The 25,873-nt window shown below is 42.7% G+C and overlaps 1 protein-coding gene and 1 non-coding gene across 2 annotated transcripts in view; both read right to left on the reverse strand.

The window, feature by feature from the left end:
- Window positions 1–25,873, reverse strand: part of LOC120029776 (glutamate receptor ionotropic, delta-1-like) — a 453,526-nt gene that overhangs the window by 148,018 nt on the left and 279,635 nt on the right. The window contains exon 4 of the mRNA XM_038975046.1: window positions 5,167–5,372. Coding sequence (XP_038830974.1) covers window positions 5,167–5,372 — 206 coding nt within the window. The remainder of the gene's footprint in view (window positions 1–5,166; window positions 5,373–25,873) is intronic.
- LOC120030119 lies at window positions 3,346–3,398 on the reverse strand. The gene has a single exon (XR_005473628.1). It is a non-coding gene; the product is annotated as a U7 small nuclear RNA (small nuclear RNA).

The raw sequence follows: 25,873 nt of genomic DNA on the forward strand, positions 1-25,873 counted from the left end.
AGCGTTGGGAATAAATGAAAAACGGTGTCACTTCACAATCTGTGGCCTTGGTAGGTCTGGAGGCAGCACTGCGATGAGCTGAGCATCTGCACAGTGTGAATGTTAGGTAAAATTCACAGACTCCGCAGGAGAGAGAGGGGACCGAGAAGAGAGAGAGGAGCGAAAACACAGTGTTGTACTGGTGGAACTGCATTAGAATGTGTGTTTAGCAAGGGGTTTATCCATCCTTATTGTGGCTTCCATCCTTCTATTAACTTTCCATCCACCCACCTATCCCTCCATCCTCAACTTGGGCCCTAAAACAACAGCTGTGTAACAGCTCTGAAGGTGAGATAGGTCCTGGTGCATGAGTATTTTTCCCCCCGCAGCCAGTAAATTGTGTAAACCCATATCCTTGCCAGTTCTACCGATAGAACGTCTCTCAAACAACCTCGGACGTCTCTATTGAAGATCTACGCACAGACACGGATTGTCATGTACCATAGGCCTTGACCCGAGAAAAAGACAAGATTACAAGTTCTGTATAGCTCTGGACACCACACCGAGCTCTTAACACCCGAGCGCATTAGTAGACCGCCATCTCTTACTGATGACATACGGCTGTAGTTCTACTTGGGATTTCAGTGTGTCTGAAAAGAGAGCACACTCCCGCATCAGAGATGCCAAAACAGCATCCACTGGCTACCACATCCAGCAGCTAGCAGAGAGGAAACGTGAATATTTCAGCGCCAAATGATTCAAGTCACCTAGTCCTTTTCATCATTGTTTAAAGTAAGTGAACACGTTCAATGTTGACCTCCTCTAACCCTGGAGTGGGAAGGAAAGTAAAACAACAGAACGAGGCAAAACGGAAACTGGGTGTGAATGCTAACAACTGAGGAGAAGCCGCTGACTGAAAGGAGACAATTGCAGGCATTTGGTTAATCACTGCATCAATCCTTCTCTTCTGTGGACATCACTCGTTCTTCCTGACAAAGGTATACTCTGGTATCTCTTCTAGGAGCAGCAGGGCTCCCTCTCCTCTCATGTACAGCACAGTTGCTGAAGACTGTTCACCGAGTGTTAGAACTGAAAGCCTGAGTGTGTGGCTTTGGTGTGTGTGCGTGGGCGTGGGAGCAGCCTGAATCTTGACTGAAGGGAGACACAGTGGGGGTCCTGGGTACCTAAGAGGGGGGGTGGGGGCAGTGCCATGGTTCTTGCTGTGCCTTTAACAGACGCTGTCTGCATTTAGTCACAGCATTTACCACTCACAAAAAGAGATAGCAAAGGCACAGGAGATAAAAGAGTGCCACAAATTTCACAGCACCGTGTGGATTACCTCTGCACCAGCCTCCCCCCTCTCTCTCTCTCTCTCTCTCTCTCTCTCTCTCTCTCTCTCTCTCTCTCTCTCTCTCTCTCTCTCTCTCTCTCTCTCTCTCTCTCTCTCTCTCTCTCTCTCTCTCTCTCTCTCTCTCTCTCTCTCTCTCAGCTGTATTGTTTGGAAAAGGGAAGAAAGATCACACATACCTCCTCTCAGCCACTCTAGCTTGAATCAGAGACTCAGCAAGGTAGTCTGTGTGAGACACTGCTCTCATAAGTGCATTCCCTGTGTCCTGGAACCTAGGCTATGGACAGCTTACAAAAATGGCTACTAAGCATGAGCGTGGAGTCTGGAATCATAGTTTATTGAATCACAAGTGGACGTGAATGGCGCATTTACGCTTGAAAGCTAAAAAAACATTTCCTTGTCACACCTCAAAAGGACTCTTACCACATTAATGTTCTTAAATAGGTAATTCACCCTGTGCTTTTACTATGCCAAATAATTGTATGTATAGGTGGCCCCAGGAATCAAACCCACAATCCTGGTGTCTCAAGCACCATGTTCTACCAACTGAGCCATACAGGACCACAAGCATGGTGGGTGAGCCATGTCTTCTTACCCTAGCCTGTCGGTTAGTGCTCATTTGCCGTAGTCACACGAGGGAACAAAACAGCCCAGACATGGAAAACAGAATCCATCATCAAAGCAGACACCTGGCTATTCCTGTACACAGTGGCTCACCACCCCGTCACGTGTACACATAGATTTCCACTCAGTAGTGCTGAACACCGAGGCAATTTTTTAGTGCTTGCTGACAAAACCCTTTATCAGTTCTATTATTATTTGTGCGATACAACCTGTAAATCAAACAAACCGTTCCGTGTGCCGTCCTCAATCAAAATGAAATAAAAAGCCAACGATTTCCCTTGAACAAGCGTGTCACGACGTGTCATATAAATTACATAAAGGCATCCATTATCTGGAGACATCCACGCCACACCGAACCAGGGACTCGTGAAGAGACCGAGGCAGAGACTGAGACTGAGATAGAGACAAGCTGTGGTGTCATCGTAGTGTGTGTGTGTGTGTGTGTGTGTGTGTGTGTGTGTGTGTGTGTGTGTGTGTGTGTGTGTGTGTGTGTGTGTGTGTGTGTGTGTGTGTGTGTGTGTGTGTGTGTGTGTGTGTGTGTGTGTGTGTGTGCTCCTGTGGTGTGGTTGTGCGTTTATACTCTCTTTCCATCCCTGACCACACATTCTCCGACAGAGCTACTGCAGGATCAGACCTTCAGGGTGTTACTTCTCCTTATACTAAACGTCCAACTGCCCAACAGCCACTTGAAGTTAGGCGGCGGCAGTGTGGGATTGCAGAAAGAAACTGCCAGAATATCTCTTTGAAAAGTACCTTGAATTTTTTGTCTCATGTCTAATCAAGTGAGAGTGCTCACCTGTCATCTCTGACAGCTACAACAAGACAGGCTGCCGCGTCATTTTATTCCTCAGACGGCCAACCGACTGCATCTCGCCCACCAGCACCCTGGCTATACTTCACCAAAAGGCCACAGGAGAAGGAAAAGGAAATAACTCTCAATAACACACTTGGCCAACAGAGCTGTCTGAGTAACTACATCATGACCTACACACCTTAGGGATCGGAGAGGAGCAAGAGGCCTTAACACTCTAAGCAACCTACATGAAATAATACTATTGTATACTATGGTATAAATACTGTAGTATTCACTGTAGTGTTTTTTCAGACTTTACTGTACTGTTCACTGACTAAAGTCAGAAAAAGAAATGACACTGAAAACTGTAGTATTTAGATTTAACTATAGTAGAACTACTGTACTAAAATAAAGCTGTAGTACATAGCATGGTAATTAATTTAGTGTTTTTGTGGATTGTAGTACACAGACATATTTCCTGTAGTGTTTTTGCAGACTGTAATATGTTGTCGTATTTACTGTAGTGTTTGTATGGACATTACTGTAGTATTTACTACAGTATAGTGTTTCTATTTTATTATCTTTGACATACTGTAGAAGTGGAGGCTTTCTCCTTCATGAAACCTACTGGAGAAATTCTAAAAGAGCACATTTTCCATAACCTGTAGGTAATGAGGACTGGGGTCTGAAATGGATAGTTCAGCACTTCTGTTTTTTCTATTACATGTAGGAACACAATATGGTATATACTTGGCATGGAAGTTTGTCATGTACAGTATGGGTGGCACAAATTGCGATATGGTGGAAGGGGAATGGACAGGTACTTTACTTTCATTTTTACTATGGTTAAAAAAGTGTATTGTTATTGCAGACAATATTGCTATATTTACGAGAGTTTTTTTTGTGTGAATAATACTATAATACTGTAGTGTAATATTCTACAATATACTACAGTAAGTACTGTAGTATTCTATAGTAATCCGTAGCATTTTTTCATGTGGAAAGTTGAAGTCAAAATCACTTGTCGATCCAGGGCAATGCCAGTGGTGCAGCACTCAACACTCGTCACTAATAAACAAGTCCACATCTCCCCTCCAACCAAAAGACAGACAGTCTGTCTGTTTGTCTGTCCGTCTGTCTTTCTGGAGGCTGGACAGAATAGATGTAAGAACACCAGACTCCATCCAGACAGACAGGCAGTGTTATTTTACAGTATGAAACAGCGTGTCTGGTTTACAGAGCAGTACAGCTAATTCAAATATTCACAAGCATTTCCCGGTAGAGGCAGAGTAGCAATGGGAGTCGGAGTATGACGAGGCATTAAAGATTAAAGCAGGTAGCTGCCACCGGCGCCCAGTTTGACTGACGTTCCAAAGAGAATGCAGCTGCCGAGTCAGAGGTGCCACGGTTACACCTTCTTCTCTCATTGCCTGCTAAAATTAAAACTTCTAAAAATACAGCCTGCCTGGGCTGAGGCTCGGAGAACTGACTCATCCATATGCATGAGAACGGTGTTCCTTCTCCACTCTGTCTGTTAGTTGTGGACGGGCCGTCTGCTCTGCTCTGCGGTGCTGAGCCTGAGTCCCAAGACATCTCCAGGACAACTGACAGACTGAGCTATTAGGAGGCATGTGTAATGTCTAATGATAGACAATGCCCCCAGACCGTATGTTGACCAGGTGGGAATTCTAGAGGGGGAATATCAGGATGATCACAATCGTCTTGAAGAACCATCTGGCCTAAATGGCCATGAACTCATTTAATCTACAGCCAGAAGAGGACTGGCCACCCCTCGGAGCCTGGCTCCTCTCTAGGTTTCTTCCTACAGTAGATTCCTGCCACTGTAGTGAGTTTTTTCCTAGCCACTGTGCTTCTGAATCTGCATTGCTTGCTCTTTGGGTTTTTAGGCTGGTTATCTGTATTGCACTTTGTGACAACTGCTGATGTAAAAAGGGATTTAGGACATACATTTGATTGGTTGATTCATTGATTGACAATGTCTCATGGAGGTCAACACTATTTGTCTGATAAGTATTGTATGTATAGGCTAGTTGGTGTAAGGCTATGTCTGGGGGTGTTTCTGTTTGTGTGCACAGAGCATGTAAAGTACATGTGCGTACTGTATGTGTGCTCACACGTGTGTGTGTGTGTATGTGTGTGTGTGCAAATGTGTGCTCACACATTTTTTTAAATATTTTTTTTATTTAACCTTCATTTAACTAGGCAAATCAGTTAAGAACAAATTCTTATTTACAATGATGGCCTACCCCGGCCAAACCTGGACGACACTGGGCCAATTGTGCACCACCCTATGGGACTCCCAAACACGGCCGGATGTGACGCAGCCTGGACTTGTGTGTGTTCAAGTGCACCCACGACTATGTACGTGTGGTTATACCTAGGCCTAAATTCTCTCACTTACCTGTTGGATGAAGGCCTCTGCTCCTCGGGGGCTGAGCAGCAGGATGGCCCGTCTCAGCGTGTCCCTGTAACGGTTGAGCTCCTCTGTCCTCATGGTGTTGAAGAGGTTCGAGAAGACCTTACTGATGTTCCTGTCCACTCTCTGTAGAGATACGTCCAGCCCCTGCCGAGATGTCTGGTCCAGGAAACTCTGTAGGCCACGGATATCTGAGGAGAGGACGAGGGTGAGTGGGGTTAGACTAACTGGACTCGGAAACCCCTCTAACTTCCTGCAGAGCCCTCTGAGTACATCAAACATACCGCATAATTATGGCCCACAGCATCCATTGCACTTTTTACTCAGATTCCATCTCTCAATAGCATCATTTGACTAAATGTAATATTTCCACTGTGATTGCTAGCCCGTGGTGGTTCTAGTGTTAACTGGCATATTTGAAACCCACGACTAGAATATACAAATAATGAATTCTCGACATGCTGACAAGGACTGTCATTAAGATAAACGCACACACAACAAACACGCTGATTTGAGATGCAACCACAAAGACCAGGAAATGACGTGGTAAGCGGTAACGTGGTAGGCACAGCTTGTCCCATGAATTAAACGTAAAACTGAGGATTAGCTGATAACTAAAAACATATATAGTGAACCTGAAACTATTTCTTGATCAACACATTGATATGCTCGAACAACAATCAAACACATCAAAGCGAACAAGATCTGTCCTCTCCTTGAGCAAAACTTAAGGGAAGCCTCCAACTAAACATCCGTATGTAACAATGGAAGAGGTTTTTACAACAATGTCAGCAGAAGATAGGGCATTGCTGACAAGCATGAACAAACATTTGAAAAAGCTGAATTTATTGCCTGGGTTAATGGAGGAGGTCGAGGCCCTCAAATCAGGAATGGATTACAGCAATAAAATGGAAGAAATACGAGCTGAAAATAAGATATTGAAAACGACCGCGGACTCCCTATAAGCCACTACGGAGAGGCTATGGTATGATAATAACACAATGAAAGCAGAATTACTTGATCTGAAGTGCAGATGTATGAATAATAATATTGTTATGATGGTAATAAAGGAGGATGAAAATGAAAACTATCTGGCCACTGAGGATAAAGTCAAGGTTTCCATGAAACTTAATCTCAAGATAACGGACGAACAGGTGGATACAATTGATTTTCAATGGGCTCATCATTTCGGTGGCAGAGGGGAGGGAAGGCCCGGTCCGTTCTCCATTAATGAACAATTTCTCCACTAAATAGTGGGAGAGAACGTGCCCTGTAGCCCACTTTTCAAAAGGCTCCGAGCAGAGAAGCAGAATGTTTGTCTTGTAGTCGATAAGTTGTACGTAAACAACCAATTCTTCAAGGATTCGAAGAAAACAATGTGGCTATGAGTGATACCTCACGCTGAGGTAGTCGCCGATACGCAACATTACACCGCACTACACGTTACAATCTTATGTTTTTGTATTTGTTATTGTTGCATGATGGACTTGGAATATATGGACTTGAAATTTGTCTTGGATTTATGGGAAGGCAAAAACGGCTGAGGCTAAAAAAAAATTAATTTTGAGGACCGTACAGATGTTAAAATGGTAAAACCAAGGTTGGGTTTTGAGTTTGATCTGATACATTGTAATTTTAGCGATTGGGGTGTATTGTAACTTCAATGCTGTTACACTGTAGCTGCCCTTCTAGCAGATGTGAATTGGAACGAAAAATATTGACCGATCTAATGTGGGGCTAGGATAGGATAAACGATTGATACAGTAAGAGGGTCATTAGCCTGTCAGGGTTCTCTACTGGAGTAGGCCTGTACGATCCTATAACAATTGGTGTCACTATCTTTAAACACAATTTAAACCATAAATCTCTTTTGTTTTTAATTCAAATGACATATTGTTCAGATACACACCAGCAAATGGGTTAGGTGTTGGTCAACGGGGTCTGTTGGACTCTGCAAGCGTGCAACTGGCAGGTTAACACAGGGTTAAACTGATTATAGCTGATATTCATCATTAGAGACAATATGATAACTGGCTTATGGAAGCACTTCTCTATGCGAGAAGTATATTATGTTTTTACACAATCTATATATGCTACCGGTATCTTTCCTCCCCAGTGCTATAGGCCTATGTGTTAAACAGCCTGAGTGATAGAACAACAAACCTAGTGTTAAAAAAACAAAGAGGAAAAAGGGAAATCCAATACAAATATATTAATTTGATAGGTCTGCCGTTGGGATGAAATGGATGCGGTGTCTATCTATATGCATATACTGTATATAGTGCCTTCAGAAAGTATTCATACCCCTTGACTTATTCCACATTTTGTTACATTGTGTTACATCCTTTGTTCAAAATGTATTAAATATACTTTTTTTCTCTCACCCATCTACACACAATACCCCAATAATGACAAAGTGAAAATATGTTCTTAGAAATATTTGCAAATGTATTGAAAATGAAATACAGAAACATCTCATTTACATAAGTACTCACCCCACCGTGTCAGTACTTTGTAGAAGAACCGTTTGCAGCGATTACAGTTGTGAGTCTTTCTGGTCTCTAAGAGCTTTCCACACCTGGATTGTGCAACATTTGCACATTATCCTTTTCAAAATGATTGTTGATCATAGCTAGACAACTATTTTTAGGTCTTGCCATAGATTGTCATTTAGATTTAAGTCAAAACTGTAACTTTGTCTCTCAGGAACATTCACTGACTTCTTTGTAAGCAACTCCAGTGTAGATTTGGCATCGTGTTTTAGGTTATTGTCGTGCTGAAAGGTGTCTGTTGGAAAGCAGACTGAAGCAGGTCTTCCTCTTCCTCTCCAGCTACAGAGTTAGGAAGGATGCCTGTATCTTTGTAACGACTGGGTGTATTGATACACCATCCAAAGTGTAATTAACAACTTTATACATCTACCCTTCTTTGTGAGGCATTGGAAAACCTCCCTGGTCTTTGTGGTTGAATCTGTGTTTGAAAGTCGCTGCTCGACTGAGGGATAATTGTATGTGTGTGGTACAGATATGAGGTAGTCCTTCAAAAATCATGTTAAACACTATTACTGCACACAGAGTGAGTCCATGGAACTTATTATGCGATTTGTTAAGCAAATGTTTCATCCTGAACGTATTTAGGCTTGCCATAAAAAAGGCGGTTGAATACTTATTGACTCAAGACATTTCAGCTTTTCATTTTTTATTAATTTGTAAAGATTTTTTCGAAAAACATAATTCCACTTTGAAATTATGAGGTGTTATGTTTAGGCCAGTGATGAAAACAAATCTCAATTTAATCCATTTTCAATTCAGGCTGTAACACAACAAAATGTGGAAAAACTCAAAGGGTGTGAGTACTTTCTGAAGGCACTGTATGTCAAGTAACTATATTCCTACTGTGTACAGTAACTACTGTGAAGAAAAGAAAGAGAGAAGTGCCATGTATGTACAATGAGTCCACAATGTACATGTAGCAACAAACAAAAAGAGATGTTAAAAAATAGGCTAATAAAAACTTTTGCAGTGTTTTGGGTCTGACAACAGCAGAGCAGCCTTGGCCCAGACATTGTGAAATATTGTTGAGACATTGTGCATTGTGCCCCACACTGTGGAGTAAATTGCCTGCCTGTCGATCTCTGCTGCTGGCAGTTCAGTAAGTGTTCAGCGGAAGGAGAGTGGTAGAGGAGGTCTGGGTAACTCAGTGCTTTCGTTATTGTGTTCTCAGGGCCTCTTACTCACAGTCCTAGCCTATGGTGGGGCTCCGGTAGCTAGCACCTGTCTACACGTCATCGTCCTTTGTCTGGGAGTAACAATTCACCACCGAATAGAGCGGTTTCATTGCTACAATTACTTCTCATTTGCATCATGTTGGATTCTCTTCTTGGTGTGATAACGTATTCAGCTATCACTGAAGTGATCCAATGTAAATGTCTGAGACAGGTGGGTTCATTTGAACATCTCTCATTCTCCTTCTCCTCTCATTGCTGCCTATTAGGAGTGACAGGCAGCTTGTAGAAAGTTGTGTCTGGCTGTCTACTGCACTCCAGGCAAAAAATCCTGCTTAGTCTATGTTTCCATGGTGAAAAAGGAGATAGTAACAGGTCTTCTTTCACAACGTTCTCACCAAGTCTTCTCACCAATGACAGTTGTTGTAGTCTCGACAAAACAACAAAAAACTACACACATTTACTTCCTGTTGATTCATCCTGAAGAGTACAGTGAGGAGTGCCTTGTGGGGGTTGTATTCCTTCTCAGAATGAACCTGACAATTATCTGTATTAATCAGTGTGTGCTAGCACCACTTCTTGGCTTGGGGAGACTACTGTGAATCATACATGGGGCGGCTAATGTCTTACTAGCGTTTAACCCCTACAGATAGAATTTGCCTAGCTGTGAAACCCATTACATCGTCCACTTTGCATGTTTTCATTCCTGTTATTTTATACCGTATGGATATTGTGAGACTCTTTGTAACCACTTATACTGAACAAAAATATAAACGCAACATGCAACAATTTGACTGAGTTACAGTAAATTCATTAGGCCCTAAATCTTTTTAGGGTGGCATTTTATTGTCCCCAGCACAAGGTTCACCTGTGTAATGATCATGCTGTTTTATCAGCTTCTTGATATGTCACACCTGTCAGGTGGATGGATTATCTTGGCAAAGGAGAAATGCTCACTAACAGGGATGTGTGTATGGACAATTTCTGGGATCTTTTATTTCAGCTCATGAAACATGGGATCAACACTTTACATGTTGCATTTATATTTTTGTTCAGTATATATTTCACTTGGGTGGAGACTGCTCCTTATCATTCAAAGCCTAACTTTGGTGGGTTTGAGAAATCCTTGTTTATGAACATTCTAGATTTGCATTTTCCTCACTTTTCCTCAGCTAATCCCTATAGATTACAGCCCAAATCTTTTGTCGGCTGCAGAGAGAGTGGCAGTGATGGGCTCTCCAAAGCTGCTTGGCTTCGCCTCATGGACTTCAGCAACAGCTGCTGTGATCCCAGTGAAATTTAACTAAGACACTTAGGGGAGCATCATAACAAGCAGCATAAGAGATAATCAAAGAGGAGCAGGAGAGCAAATCTCATCAAAGAGGCCCCATCTCCAACCGTCTCTCCACTGGCGGGAAACAAATGGGATTTTACAGGATGTGACTTTCTCGCTCTCTCTCTTTCTCTCTCTCTTTCTCTCTCTCTCGCTCTCTGTCCCTCTCTCTCTCTCTCTTTCTCTCTCTCACTCTCTTTCTCTCTCTCACTCTCTGTACCTCTCCCTATCGCTCTCTCTCTCGCTGTTTCTTTATCCGTGGGTTATGTGAATCATCATGAGGGCTGCCACTACCGCGTGAGGAGAGCAGAGAGCACACACACATCCACTTGCATGCACAGGCACACGCACGCACACTATTCCTAGCCACAGACACAGACCGCAGAGGTGAGGTGAGGGGCTGTGTGATACAAGCTGACAGTCCAAATATGGCCTTTTGTGTGACAGTGCTGCCCCCAATGCAATGGATCGAGGTAAAAGCATGCATGAGAAGCCAGCTGAAGTTCATGTGACATAATACTCCAATCACCCTGCCCTCCTCTCAACACTGCATGACATAATCAAATGATTGTGATGCTAAAGTGAGATGATGTCAGTGGATGGGTTGTACACAGTATGTCATCATGATAGGGCTAAATAACAAAAACAACCAAACATCCAATCACACAGTGATTACCCTCAAGAGAGGGAAGGACGGAGGGATCAAAGGGGGGGAAACCGAACAGCTCATAGGATGATATCACCAGCTGTCACGGAGTATGTCCAAAATGGTATGCTACTCCCTATAAAGTGCACTACTCTTGACCAGGTCCCATAGAGTAGTGCACTATATAGGGAATAGTGTGCCATTACAGTATGTAAACAGCTATTCTCCTCTCTCATTATCAATGAAATGTCCTAAATGAGTATCCATGTACACAATGCAACATAAATATGAATAAATGTTTGACTCAACACAGATGTAATGAATGACATGACATTTGAAGTGTGATTAGGCTAAGGCAGAGATCCACTCAACCCGCAGCTCACATTACAGCCCAAACTCCTTGCAATCAGGTTCTAGCCGTATTCAACATTCAAACGGAATATCACTTTTCAGTCCCTCCGTACGTTTTGAATCCATGATGTTGACGCAAATCAAAGTAAACACAAATAAACAGAAATCATCAGGCGCTGACAGCTGTGCCCTGCCGAGCGCGGGAATTAAGAATTGTGAATACGAAGGTCCCACTGACAGTTCATTTTGCTCCAATCCTCATAAAAAGACAAGCATTTTAATTACCCCCTTCAGTGAGACTCGCACGTGTTGCTCTGTGTGACTACGCATTTTATTTTTCTATTTCCTGCTGTTTTGAAGAATAATTGAGACTTTTACATTTTCATCTCTGCTGACAGGTGTGACATTTGCCTTCGGGAGACGCACTTTTCATCGGCTGTTCAAGCGGTCTGTTTATGGATGAGAGATTCCTGCTATTGAATAACCATAAAAACACCCCGTATGATCTTTCAGACAGCTGTAAGTAATAAGCAGGGAACAGGACGGGAAAAAAATGGAAGACAGATGATCGAATTCAATAGAATAGAAGCCGACATACATCGCCGCCAATGTTGATGCTGTGTTGTTGACATACCTCTGCACGCACACACACACACACACACACACACACACAGCTCTTATTTTAAAACTGGAAGGATCTAGCTAGCCTGAGTGCCAGTCTGTTTGTGCCACCGTGCCAATTCCTTGTCACTCGTTGTCATGCCAATCATTTTTGTTTTGCTTGACGAGGACTGCAATGGTACATTTCACGAGCACAAACTGATCTGGGAACACGCTAGGAATGATCTACCTGTGAGGGATCTACTTACGAAGCACTACCTAGGCTCTAATAATGCTGTCTTTTTTTTCTGTTTCCAAAGCCATTCTGTGATTGTGTATGACCATAGGAAAAAGAGCTACCTGGATTTCAATACAAGCCCAATCAATGCATTTTGAATGAGAACAGTTTCTCTCTGGGCTCAGCTCAGTCTCTTCACATTGTTGTTGCATGAGGCCCGACTGGAGAGAGGAGCTAGCAAACACTGTCCTAGTCCTGCAATCTGTCACCACCATCTGCCCTCAGGACAGAGAGAAGAACCTTGGAGACATGTGTTATCTCGCTGTGATGTCATCTGTCTGTCTACGCGCCACGCTCCACACCAGCCGACTGAGGAGGGAAAGAATCGCTCACCCGAAAAAAGGTGGAAAGAAGAAAATACCAAAAAAGGAGAGAAAGGCACCTTGGACAGCCAATTACCTGACGTTGGAGAAATGCTACACGTCAACCTTTTACGGAAGCCGTTCTCGCACCCGCTAAAAGAAAAAAGATGTTTTCCCACAAGAGCCCTGGCAGTAATGTGACGAGCATGTCCTGGAATGGTGGGATTTAATTGTGCGATTGTATAATTGAACAGTGTGTTCTCTCCTTTGACTACACAAGCACTAAATGTAAATTTGCCCCTCAAGTAGCAGCTCTTCTCTCTCAACGAGTTTTAATGTCCTGCCAAGGCGCTATGCAAATGGGTCAAATCAAAGAGCTACGCTAGATTATAAGACCGCAATGAAAAATCGATATCGTAGGGATCTGATACATCACACGTGAGGGCAAGGAGTGTCAGTGACAAACCGATTTTCCCTCTGCATAAACAACCCTTGGTACCGTACGACACCCAGATATCATGTCAGCGTCTTAATGCTTTCCAGTTATAGAGAGGGCAAGCTAATTATGCTAAGTGTGGCTTTCCACAAGGTCACATGGTTATCAAAGCTCAATTCCCACTTGATAAACAACACTAATTGGTACAAGCACTTAAAAATATGAATAAAAAAAAGGAGACAAATCATCACGCTGTGTCAACCCAGCCAACCGACTAATGAAACCCTCCCAGTAGAGTAACTGTTTACACTGCATCAAAGTATCAAAGATCCGCACGGTCTGTTTGTCCCTCCGATGATCCAGAGGATGCGTGTTGCCCGGCTGCCCGCATATCAAACACAGCCAGACCAGGACATCCAGTGGGCCTCATGTAACCGGATTAACAGGATTTATATGTCAGCTCTCTGGACAATCCCATGGACGCTCTGACTCCCACTCTGTGTGAGATGGGGTTTTTGAGACGGCTTAATGACCCCCGAGGCTGGTCTATAGAGACCCCTTTTTGAAGGCCTCTGAATCTGTGCCTATAGGCTAGTGTGTGTCTGCGCTACTGTACTCTACGAGTTGGCCTCTTCTAGCCAGGTGACAGCTATTGTGTTCGGCTTGCCCTTTGCACTTAAGTGACGTCACTGAAAAAGGATACGGCACCGGGTGGCTCTCTCTCTCTCTCTGCTGATATCTATTTCTGTCGCTGCACAGTGCCCTTTAGAACGTAACAATCACAAGTGGAGGAGAGAGGAGAGGGGAGATGTGGGTGCATAGAGGACAGAGAGGGAGGTGGGAGTTTGAAGTGGGTGACGGGGGGGGGGGGGGGGGGGGATTAGTGGTGGGCTAGCCGCTGGTACTGTTCACACCTTGTTTCATTACGCTAGCAGCTCTCTGCAGATGTTTTCTGCTTCAGAAGCATCTCTGGGATGACTCACTCGCTGACTGTTGTGTCCAATAAAATCCGTCCCTCTGCCTCTCTCTCAGTTCACGTCAAGACCAGACTCATTGTATCTGGGGAGTATAGAGAGGTACCAAGGCAAGATACTGTATCGCTTTAAAAAAAAAAAAAGAACTTTTGTGATTAGCTGGTAAATGGCACTTAGAGATGGGCCTATACTTCAACTGTAAAGCCATATGGAAACCAAAGAGGAAGGGCCTAAACCTTCATCTGATGTTTTTTGTGCGTGTGCGTGCGTGTGCGTGTGTTGGAAGCATAGAGACATAATAGAGATATATGTTTGAGAAACGTGACGAGCGGATGAAAGACGTAGTAAGGATTGCAACCATGCCGATGGCATCACAGGAGGCCATTAGTGAGCCATCTGACTAGGAGTCCTGTACGATACCAGACAGAGGTGAAGACGGGCTGAAGACAGGCTACACGGTGTTGGCTACATGCATCTGTTTCCTTATTAATAACAAGATGTCCATATTCTCTCATCATCTTCTACATGTTACTCTTCGGCTTATCAATAGAGGCTTCTTAGAAATTCCCATCGGCAAGCCTAAAGTCAGGGCCTAAGGAAATACTGAACACGGAGAAATTACAACTTTACGGAGAACGTGCGACGGGAGGAAATAATGATTAAGAGAAAAACAAGAAGTTCCACCTTCTTTTCACACGATATACAACATCCAAAACACCTCTAGCAGTGTATTCTCCCTGTGACCATGAAAGGATCCGGGAAATATAATCACGTTTACGAATCCAAAAGAACATTCTTCCAGCCACTTATCCTGCTCCGTCGACAAAGACTTGGCTCACAGACCCGTTATAATGAATTTCATGAGACTGCAGCCATACATCCTCAGTTCTACGAGGAGTAGCAACCAGCTTGGTCATGGCAATTGTGTGTATGTTTGTGTGTGCGTGCATGCGTGCATGCGTATGCCTGTGTGTGGACTTATTGCCAAAACCTCGCCATACAAGATCTGTTCTTAAGCAACACCTGGGACTCAAGAGTCTGGCAGGCAATATGCTCTCCCTTCAACCATCTAAGGCCAATTGCTGCTGTATCTTTCGTAGAAAGAGTGATGGGTAAATGGAACTTATACACAGTAGGTTGTTTGATCGAAGGTACTAGGATCAATTGACAGGTGAGAAAGACCACACACCTTGAAATCCATGAATTAATGTATGAATGTTTTAAGTCGAAAAAATTTACATTTTCCAACATCAGAATCATGTCTTGTGTCCAGCGCCGCGGGCAGGTTGGGAGGCAGAGCAATATCAAGCAAGGCATTGAAGGACTAGCTAAGCCCAAGACCCATTATGAATGCTTTCCAAATCAGATCCAGCTTAGTAAATTGGAGCTTGTCGTAAAGGCAACATTTGCAGTGACAAGCTCAACCGAGGGGCTGGGGACTTTAGCCTTAACAGCAGCCGGTAGGGTACTAGACCAGCAGCACTTGAGCTCTTCTTAGTTTATGTGGCATGAAGCAGCCACCAGACAAAACACGTTAAGACTCCCAGAAAAGATGTCTGTCCATTGCCGGACCATTAACCCAATCAATCTCGGTAATGCAAAGTGCCAGGCAGGCAGGCAGGCAGAGAAAGAGTGGAGCAGTTTAAATAGTTGTTAGAGGCACTTTCTGACTGGAGATCTCTGTACCAGAACAGGGTTATTCCCACCAGCCATCCACAGAAACATAGAGTAAATGTAGCCATTAGGAGAAGAAACTGTTTGCAGGGTACGAAATGACTACTTGAACAGATTTTTGTTAATTGACCTATTGTGTAGCCCAACCTTGACCCCTGCTCTGGTTGTGTGTGTGTGTGTGTGTGTGTGTGTGTGTGTGTGTGTGTGTGTGTGTGTGTGTGTGTGTGTGTGTGTGTGTGTGTGTGTGTGTGTGTGTGTGTGTGTGGGTGTGTGTGTGGGTGTGTGTGTGTGTGTGTGTGTGATGAGGTGCGCGCTGTGCTGGTTCATTGGCAAGAGGCAGTGTTATTAAACTTCATCACCTGAGGAGAAGTGTGGGGTGAGTCCATCTCTCAGCACCTCTGTCTGTCTGACGCTAGCCGCCGCCTGCTGCTCTCAACCATCCCCTCCATACCACCACTTCACACCACCACAGGCCCAGACTGCATTACGACACGCACCAGCACAGGCGTAATTGCCTACGCCATCCTCTCGCCTGTTGATGGACCAAATTGCCAAATCAACAGGCAGCTACCTCGGCAGCACTGCAGTGTTGAGGAGAGGCCAGACTGCACTCCATTAATCGTAGGGAAATAGGGACGTGTTTGTTATGTCAAGAAGGTTTGCAAGATAAATTGTGCCTAAGACGATGGAAAATTGTTTAATAAACAATTGTATTACCCCTGGAGAAGATTTTTTCTCTTAACGCTTGAATTCACTGGGATGACATGACAAGACAATTAGCAGTAACAAAATCTGTCTCAGCATCAAATGTTGGTGTAGGACTCTTACATATGTGTGGCTCAGTTGGTAAAGCATGGCCCTTGTAATGCCAGCGTTGTGGGTTTGATTCCCACGGGGGACCAAATCGAGGGAAAAGAAGTATAAAAATGTATGCAATCACTACTGTAAGTTGCTCTGGATAAAAGCGTCTGCTAAAAAACTTCAAACATCCATAGTGTTAGGCCATAGGCTGCACTGTGGAAAGTGTTACCCTCGCTCAAAGCCATGATGTCAGACGGAGAGGGCAAAAACACTGAGATAGAGCAAGGAGGCGAAAGGCTACTCACAGGAGCCGCTGCTAATCACAAGAATCTGTCCATTTCGCCTGGCCGCCGTACACATCCAATGATTTATCTCTCTCTGTTGCTCCCCATTTCTGCAATGTTGTCCCTGTGTTTTAGAGGCAGCTTCTGAATGTCTTTTCTATTCTCAGACTGATTTGGGCATTGCGCCAGTCCGTGCCCGGGTTTAGAGCCCAAGACGAGGATGCTGCATTCTTATAACCTCTTCACATCACAACGCTTTACCGCAGCAACAATGATTACCATTAGCGGCAATACTCAATCTATTCTGCATAGCCCAGGCTAGATTCATATTGTATATTTCATAGAGATATTCTCATGATAATGAATGCTCTTCTTTATATACCATCTATCAAGGTTTAATCAAGATATAGCTAGGCACATTCCCTTATCAAAGCCAGCTTAAACATGGTCGATGTGATCAATTTGATTCGAATGTAATCAGATGAATCAATTAAATTTTGAATATAAAAGATACATTACAAGTGCAAGGGGGTAAAGGGATGCCCTGGAGCCTATTTTTCCACACATCATTCCTGTAAGACATCTTCAATATTCAGGCGCTCTTGCACTGAAGTCTGTAGGACTATGGGCGTTGAATCAAAAAGTCATTTTTTTAGGATCAAAAGCCAAAACGTAGCAACAGAATAGCAACAGTATAGCAACAATATAGAAACAGTATAGCAACAGTATAGCAACAGTATAGCAACAGAATAGCAACAGTATAGCAACAATATAGAAACAGTATAGCAACAGTATAGCAACAGTATAGCAACAGAATAGCAACAGTATAGCAACAATATAGAAACAGTATAGCAACAGTATAGCAACAGTATAGCAACAGAATAGCAACAGTATAGCAACAATATAGAAACAGTATAGCAACAGTATAGCAACAGAATAGCAACAGTATAGCAACAGTATAGCAACAGTATAGCAACAGTATAGCAACAGTATAGCAACAATATAGAAACAGTATAGCAACAGTATAGCAACTGTATAGCAACTGTATAGCAACAGTATAGCAACAGTATAGCAACAGCATAGCAACAGTATAGTGAAAGTATAGGGGCAGTATAGCGACAGAATAGTGGCAGTATAGCGACAGTATAGTGACAGTATAGCAACAGCCGACATTAGTGACAGTATATCGACAGTATATCGACAGTATAGCGACAGCCGACAGTATAGTGACAGTATAGTGACAGTATAGCAACAGCCGACAGTATAGTGACAGTATAGCAACAGTATAGAGACAGTATAGTGCCAGTATAGTGACAGTATAGTGACAGTATATTGACAGTATATTGACAGTATATTGACAGTATAGTGACAGTATAGTGACAGTATAGTGACAGTATATTGACAGTACATTGACAGTATATTGACAGTACAGTGGCAGTATATTGACAGTATATTGACAGTATAGTGACAGTATAGTGACAGTATATTGACAGTATATTGACAGTATAGTGACAGTATAGTGACAGTATAGTGACAGTATAGTGACAGTATATTGACAGTATATTGACAGTATAGTGACAGTTTTGCAACAGCCCCCTCAGCACCCCAGTTATTTAGATCACTGAACTGTAAGGGCCAAACATAGAGGTTGAGCTAAAAGATTGAACCTGATGGGAGACAGAGAGGAAAGCAATCTGACCCCACATGGCTAAAAAAGACCTCATTCCACTGTGTATAGTTCCTTCTATGACAGTATAGCTTTATTGTTCTTTTTTTATTTCCCTACTGTGGTTTGTAAGGTCAACCCTAACCCTACCCCGGAAACACACAACACAAGATCTACGACAGGAATGCAGAATGAGGCAGGAGGCATTTTCACAAGTCCCCTCTGAAGAGAGTTGCAATACAATGTGATGACAGTAGCATACAAAATGCATTATCACCTTGTGAGACGGTCTGTCTAATGGAAGCACAAACATAGAGCCAGGGGACCTGTCAGTAGAGGTAATCTAAACCACTCCTATTGTTTTTCTTTCTGTTTTATCAGTGATGGACATGGTGCTTTTGTCTCGGCTCAGGCTGCAACTACCTTGCCCATGATTCCCTGATTGCCTAGTCACTTTTACCCCTACCTGCATGTACATATTAAGTAAATTACCTCAACTACCTCGTTCCCCTGCACATTGACTCTGCACCAGTACTCCTTGTATACAGTCTCGTTATTGTTATTTTATTGTGTTACTATTTCCTTTTCTTTTTTGCAAATGTGTATATTTTTATCTCTGCAGTGTTGGGAAAGGGCTCTTAAGAAAGCCTTTCACAGTAAAGTCTACACCTTTTGTATTCGGCATGTGGAAAATATCATTCGATTTGATTTGATACAGTGGGGAAGTACTGTGGAGGTGTGACTGACTAGATCTGACATGCAGTAACTTCTCCACATCAAAGTCCATACAGTACATATGACATCGGTGTTGTAGTGCTCGAGTCCAGTCTAGAGACCACATTTAGTGTCTCAGGCCAAATATATACACTCCTTTCTTGAAACATTAATACAGTATCTTAACAGCCTTAATGTCTATTATAGACATGTTTGCTCAGTGGTGAACCTATAGGTCTTCAGTGTGTGACAGGTTAGTACAGTGGTGAACCTATAGGCCTTCAGTGTGTGACAGGTTAGTACAGTGGTGAACCTATAGGTCTTCAGTGTGTGACAGGTTAGTACAGTGGTGAACCTACAGGTTAGTATAGTGGTGAACCTATAGGTCTTCAGTGTGTGACAGGTTAGTACAGTGGTGAACCTACAGGTTAGTATAGTGGTGAACCTATAGGCCTTCAGTGTGTGACAGGTTAGTACAGTGGTGAACCTATAGGACCTTCAGTGTGTGACAGGTTAGTACAGTGGTGAACCTATAGACCTCCAGTGTGTGACAGGTTAGTACAGTGGTGAACCTATAGGCCTTCAGTGTGTGACAGGTTAGTACAGTGGTGAACCTATAGGCCTTCAGTGTGTGACAGGTTAGTACAGTGGTGAACCTATAGGTCTTCAGTGTGTGACAGGTTAGTACAGTGGTGAACCTATAGGTCTTCAGTGTGTGACAGGTTAGTACAGTGGTGAACCTATAGGTCTTCAGTATGTGACAGGTTAGTACAGTGGTGAACCTATAGGCCTTCAGTGTGTGACAGGTTAGTACAGTGGTGAACCTATAGGTCTTCAGTGTGTGACAGGTTAGTACAGTGGTGAACCTATAGGTCTTCAGTGTGTGACAGGTTAGTACAGTGGTGAACCTATAAGTCTTCAGTGTGTGACAGGTTAGTACAGTGGTGAACCTATAGGCCTTCAGTGTGTGACAGGTTAGTACAGTGGAGAACCTATAGGCCTTCAGTGTGTGATAGGTTAGTACAGTGGTGAACCTATAGGCCTTCAGTGTGTGACAGGTTAGTACAGTGGTGAACATATAGGTCTCCAGTGTGTGACAGGTTAGTACAGTGGTGAACCTATAGGCCTTCAGTGTGTGGCAGGTCAGTACAATGGTGAACATATAGGTCTTCAGTGTGTGACAGGTTAGTACAGTGGTGAACATATAGGTCTCCAGTGTGTGACAGGTTAGTACAGTGGTGAACCTATAGGCCTTCAGTGTGTGGCAGGTCAGTACAATGGTGAACATATAGGTCTTCAGTGTGTGACAGGTTAGTACAGTGGTGAACATATAGGTCTCCAGTGTGTGACAGGTTAGTACAGTGGTGAACCTATAGGTCTTCAGTGTGTGACAGGTTAGTACAGTGGTGAACCTATAGGCCTTCAGTGTGTGACAGGTTAGTACAGTGGTGAACCTATAGGTCTCCAGTGTGTAACAGATTAGTACAGTGGTGAACCTATAGGTCTCCAGTGTGTGACAGGTTAGTACAGTGGTGAACCTATAGGCCTTCAGTGTGTGACAGGTAGTGTGTGACAGGTCAGTACAGTGGTGAACCTATAGGTCTTCAGTGTGTGACAGGTTAGTACAGTGGTGAACCTATAGGCCTTCAGTGTGTGACAGGTTAGTACAGTGGTGAACCTATAGGTCTCCAGTGTGTAACAGATTAGTACAGTGGTGAACCTATAGGTCTCCAGTGTGTGACAGGTTAGTACAGTGGTGAACCTATAGGTCTTCAGTGTGTGACAGGTTAGTACAGTGGTGAACCTATAGGCCTTCAGTGTGTGACAGGTTAGTACAGTGGTGAACCTATAGGTCTTCAGTGGGTGACAGGTTAGTACAGTGGTGAACCTATAGGCCTTCAGTGTGTGACAGGTTAGTACAGTGGGGAACCTATAGGCCTTCAGTGTGTGACAGGTTAGTACAGTGGTGAACCTATAGGTCTTCAGTGGGTGACTGGTTTGTGATGTTGAAAGGACAGCAACTGTAATACGAGCCACTCATGTAGGACAGTGAACTTTTTGTAAAACACAAAGGGCCAGTGGTGTAGTGGAGGCTATACGCAGGTATCCAACATAGTCCCTATACCCACTTTTTTCAGTGGGCATTCTGGAGGTATACGACTTATCAATTATGTAGTACAATAGAGAAATCATGTAGTCAATGACCAAAAGCGACCTCTTTGGCCTCAAAGAGTGGGTGGAATGGGTGGAATGTTATAAATATTTTTCATAATTTCATAATTAATAAAGATTATTTTAAAAATCCGGTGTTTCTATGTCAAACAGTTTTCTTATAGTTCAGTCTTCTGTGACGTATATAAAGTTTAATAGTGGGACGCAAACAACAATTCTTGAAGCCCATAACCATGTGTGTGAAGTGTATACTTTTGTTTCAAAGTAGATTTGTTTAAGGCTACCAAGAATCACTCTGTGTGCCCCTGATTTAGCCCACTGCAGTAAAAGTTTAACTTCTTGTTGAAAGTTATTCTTAAAAAGGGAGAAGGTAACAAAACCTGCGGTTACCTGCGGTAACAAAACACCTGCGGCAGCCGCTGCAAACTAGCCTGCAACAAAAGATAGCTAGCTAGACCGTGGGAAAACTATTGCTTGCTATTGCACAGTAACCTGTTGACCTTTGAGAAGGCAGAAGTTACCGTAAGTTTCCAAAACGGTCCCACCCATTACAAGTCGAAATGTGATTTGTTAATTCCACTGTCACTCAAAAAGTTGCCCTTATACAGTTGAACGGCCCTCTCTCTACCTTCTGATGGCTTAGCCAATGGCTGACTGATTGGATTTTTTTTTCATCTTCAGTGTTAATCCTTTCCTTTTCAACAAAAACTGAAGAGATTAAATCAGAATATAATTGAAAATAATAATATTATAATAATAATTATTATTATTTTATAAATCCTTAGCCCTTCTCTGAAGGCATTAAGCCATTTTACCACAACTTTGGAAGTATGCTTGGGGTCATTGTCCATTTGGAAGACCCATTTGCGACCAAGCTTTAACTTCCTGACTGATGTCTTGAGATGTGGCTTCAATATATCCAAATAATTTTGCCATCTATTTTGTGAAGTGCACCAGTCCCTCCTGCAGCAAAGCACCCCCACAACACGATGCTGCCACACCAGTGCTTCAGGGTTGGGATGGTGTTCTTCGGCTTACAAGCCTCCCCCTTTTTCCTCCAAACATAACGATGGTCATTATGGCCAAACAGTCCTATTTTTGTTTCATCTGACCAGAGGAAATTTCTCCAAAAAGTACAATCTTTGTCCCCATGTGCAGTTACACACCGTAGTCTGGCTTGTTTATGGAGGTTTGGAGCAGTGGCTTCTTCCTTGCTGAGCGGCCTTTCAGGTTATGTCGATATAGGACTCGTTTTACTGTGGATGTAGATACTTTTGTGCCTGTTTCCTCCAGCATCATCACAAGGTCCTTTGCTGTTGTTCTGGGATTGATTTGCACCTTTCGCACCAAAGTACGTTCATCTCGTCTCCTTCCTGACCGGTATGACGACTGCATTGTCCCATGGTGTTTATAATTGCGTACTATTGTTTGTACAGAAGAACGTGGTACCTTCAGGCATTTGGAAATTGCTCCCAAGGATGAACCAGACTTGTGGAGGTCTACCATTTTTGGCTGATTTCTTTTGATTTTCCCATGATGTCAAGCAAAGAGGCAATGAGTTTGAAGGTAGGCATTTGAAGGTAGGCAATGAGTTTGAAGGTAGGTATTCACACCCCTGAGTCAATACATGTTAGAACCACCATTGGCAGCAATTACAGCTGTCAGTCTTTCTGGGTAAATATCTAAGAGCTTTGCACACCTGGATTGTACAAAATTTGCACATTATTATTTGTTTAATTCGACAAGCTCTGTCAAGTTGGTTGTTGATCATTGCTTGGCATCCATTTTCAAGTCCTGCCATAGAGTTTCAAGCTGATTTAAGTTAAAATTGTAACTAGGTCACTCATGCACATTCAGTGTAAACTTGGTAAGCAACTCCAGTGCAGTGTATATTTGGCCTTGTGTTTTAGGTTATTGTCCTGCTGAATGGTGAATTTGTCTCCCAGTGTCTGCTGCAAAGCAGACTGAACCAGGTTTTCCTTTAGGATTTTACCTGTGCTTAGCTCTATTCCGTTTATTTTTATCCTAAAAAAATCTCCAGAGTCCTTGCCGTTGACAATCACACCCATAACATAATGCAGCCACCACTATGCTTGAAAATATGAAGAGTTGTACTCAGTGATCTGTTATGTTGGATTTGCCCCAAGTACAACACTTTGTATTCAGAACTTAAATTTAATTTCTTTGCCACATTTTTCGCAGTTTTACTTTAGTGCACAATTGCAAACTGGATGCATGTTTCCAAATATTTTTCATTCTGTACAGGCTTCCTTCTTTTCAATCTGTCAATTGCATTCTGGTTAGTATTTTGGAGTAAAGACAATGTTGTTGATCCACCCTCAGTTTTCTCCTATCACAGCCATTAAACTCTGTAACTATTTTAAAGTACTATTGGCCTGAGAGTTTTCCTTCCTCTCCGGGAAATGAGTTAGGAAGGAGGCCTGTATCTTTGTAGTGACTGGGTGTGTTGATACACCACCTAAAGTGTAATTAATAACTTCACCATGCTCAAAGAGATATTTAATGTCTGCTTTTTATATTTTTACCCATCTACCAATACTTGACCTTTGCGAGGCGTTGGAAAATCTCCCTGGTCTTTGTGGTTGAATCTGTGTTCGAAATTCACTGCTCGACGGAGGAACCTCATAGATAATTGTATGTGTGGAGTACAGAGATGAGGTAGTCATTCAAAATTATGTTAAATACTATTATTATGTGACCTGTTAAGCAAATGTATACTCCTGAACTTATTTAGGCTTGCCATAACAAAGCGGTTGAATATTTATTGACTCAAGACATTTCAGCTTTACATTTTCTATTCATTTGTAAAAGATTCTAAAAACAGAATTCCAGTTTGGCATTATGGGTTATTCTGAGTAGGCCAGTGACAGAAAATCTCAATTTAATAAATGTTAGATTCAGGCTGTAACACAAGAAAATGTGGAAAAGATAAAGGGGTGTGAATACTTTCTGAAGGCACTGTAAATGTGGAATAATCTGAAATGTGTAGTTATGACTATGCTCTTGAAGAGGTGATGATATTAAAATCAAATAGTTATGATATTTATGTGACAATCCCTTGACAACGGCATGTAGTTGTCAATGGTTTTAGTGGAGCTGGGGTTTTCCTTGTCCCCCAGCAGCAAAAGCTAACGCTCTGCACCGTATTGTGACGTTTCATTGATAACAACCTACAGTATATGCCTAAAAAGAATATACAAATATATAGTTTGTGGGGAAAAGTTCTGATCATTGTTAAATCTTATGATTTGCCAATGATATGACAAATGCTATTTTGTGAGGACCCAAAACATCCTCCACTGACGCAGCAGCAGGAGAGGATCCTATGTGTCTGACATGAAAGACTCTGATGAAATAACATCCAATGAGACCCCGCTCAAAGGCACCTTTCAGGTTGCATCACATGTTCCCATCTCACTGATAAAACAGCTGGGGGAAAGTTTTCATGGGTGTCAACAGTCGGAAGGGAAATATATTTTGGCAGCCAACAAGGTCTAGATAAACTCAGAGTCACGTTAGAGAATTCGAGAGGCACAGGAGAAGACAAATGGTTTTGAGGCGTATGTGTTGAAGCCTCCATATACAGCCAGTCCAATGTCAGCATTAGACATTCATCCATGTTTCTCAAACGTCAAATTTCGAAGTTGTTGCAAACTTCAAATGTTAAAGTGTTTAAGGTTAGGTTAAGGCATTAACTCCAAATTCCTTAAGTTTAGGGTTGAGATTAGGCACTAACTCTGAAATCTTAAGGTTAGGCATTAACTCCAAATGTTTATGGTAAGGGTTAAGATTTGGGATAGGCTTAACCCTTGTGTTGTCTTAAGGGTAAAAAAAATGACCAGCCACTATGTTTAACAGCAGAGAAAACCCCCTAAATTATATTTTTTCAACTTGAAATGTGATGACTATTTCTAGATTGACCCCAAAATTAGAGAAAGTGAAACATTGCATTTGTTCATATTTCCATAAAAGCTGTACACCACCAGGGTACAAAGACTGTCTTAGGGTCATTTTTGACCGGGCAGTTATAAAATAATTTACACACCACAAAAACCACAAAGACACGCACACACAATGAAAAACGTGTGTGCTACTGATTGAACTCAGACAAAACTAAAACTCCCCTCCACGACCCCACACATGACTTAAGTTCACAGACAAAATAAACAAAATTTCAGACAAAATAAACATTTCTTGAAAGCATTGATTACTAATGGGGAACGCAGTCATAAGCTATAAAGGTGCTGCAGATGACAGTCCCCCCAGTTCTTTCTTTGCTAAAGCCACGAGTGCACATTTCAGTGCCCAACAGGTCGTAGATCAGATTTTTTCAGATGTCGAGGAGGAACAAGAGAACAATGATTTAGAAGAGGGGGAGGTATCTGAAGAAGAAGATGGGGAAGAATTACAACCCAGAGCACGATGCATCATCTTCAGATGAAGAAGAAATGCCCCGAGCTGAAAGAGAGACATTTTTGTCAAAGAACAGCAAAATAGCATGGTCCTTGTCACCATATGACAACCAGGGCAGGATGGCAGCACAAAATGTCATAAGGATGACCCCAGGGCCCACAAGACATGCAGTTACCCATGCCCAGGACATCGCCTCAACATTCTACATGTTCATCACACCAGGCATCGAAGAAATCCTCCTGGAGATGACAAATTTGGAGGGTTTCCGTAAATATGGAGACAA

Source organism: Salvelinus namaycush, chromosome 35, assembly GCF_016432855.1.
Source record: "Salvelinus namaycush isolate Seneca chromosome 35, SaNama_1.0, whole genome shotgun sequence".
Classification (NCBI taxonomy): domain Eukaryota; kingdom Metazoa; phylum Chordata; class Actinopteri; order Salmoniformes; family Salmonidae; genus Salvelinus; species Salvelinus namaycush.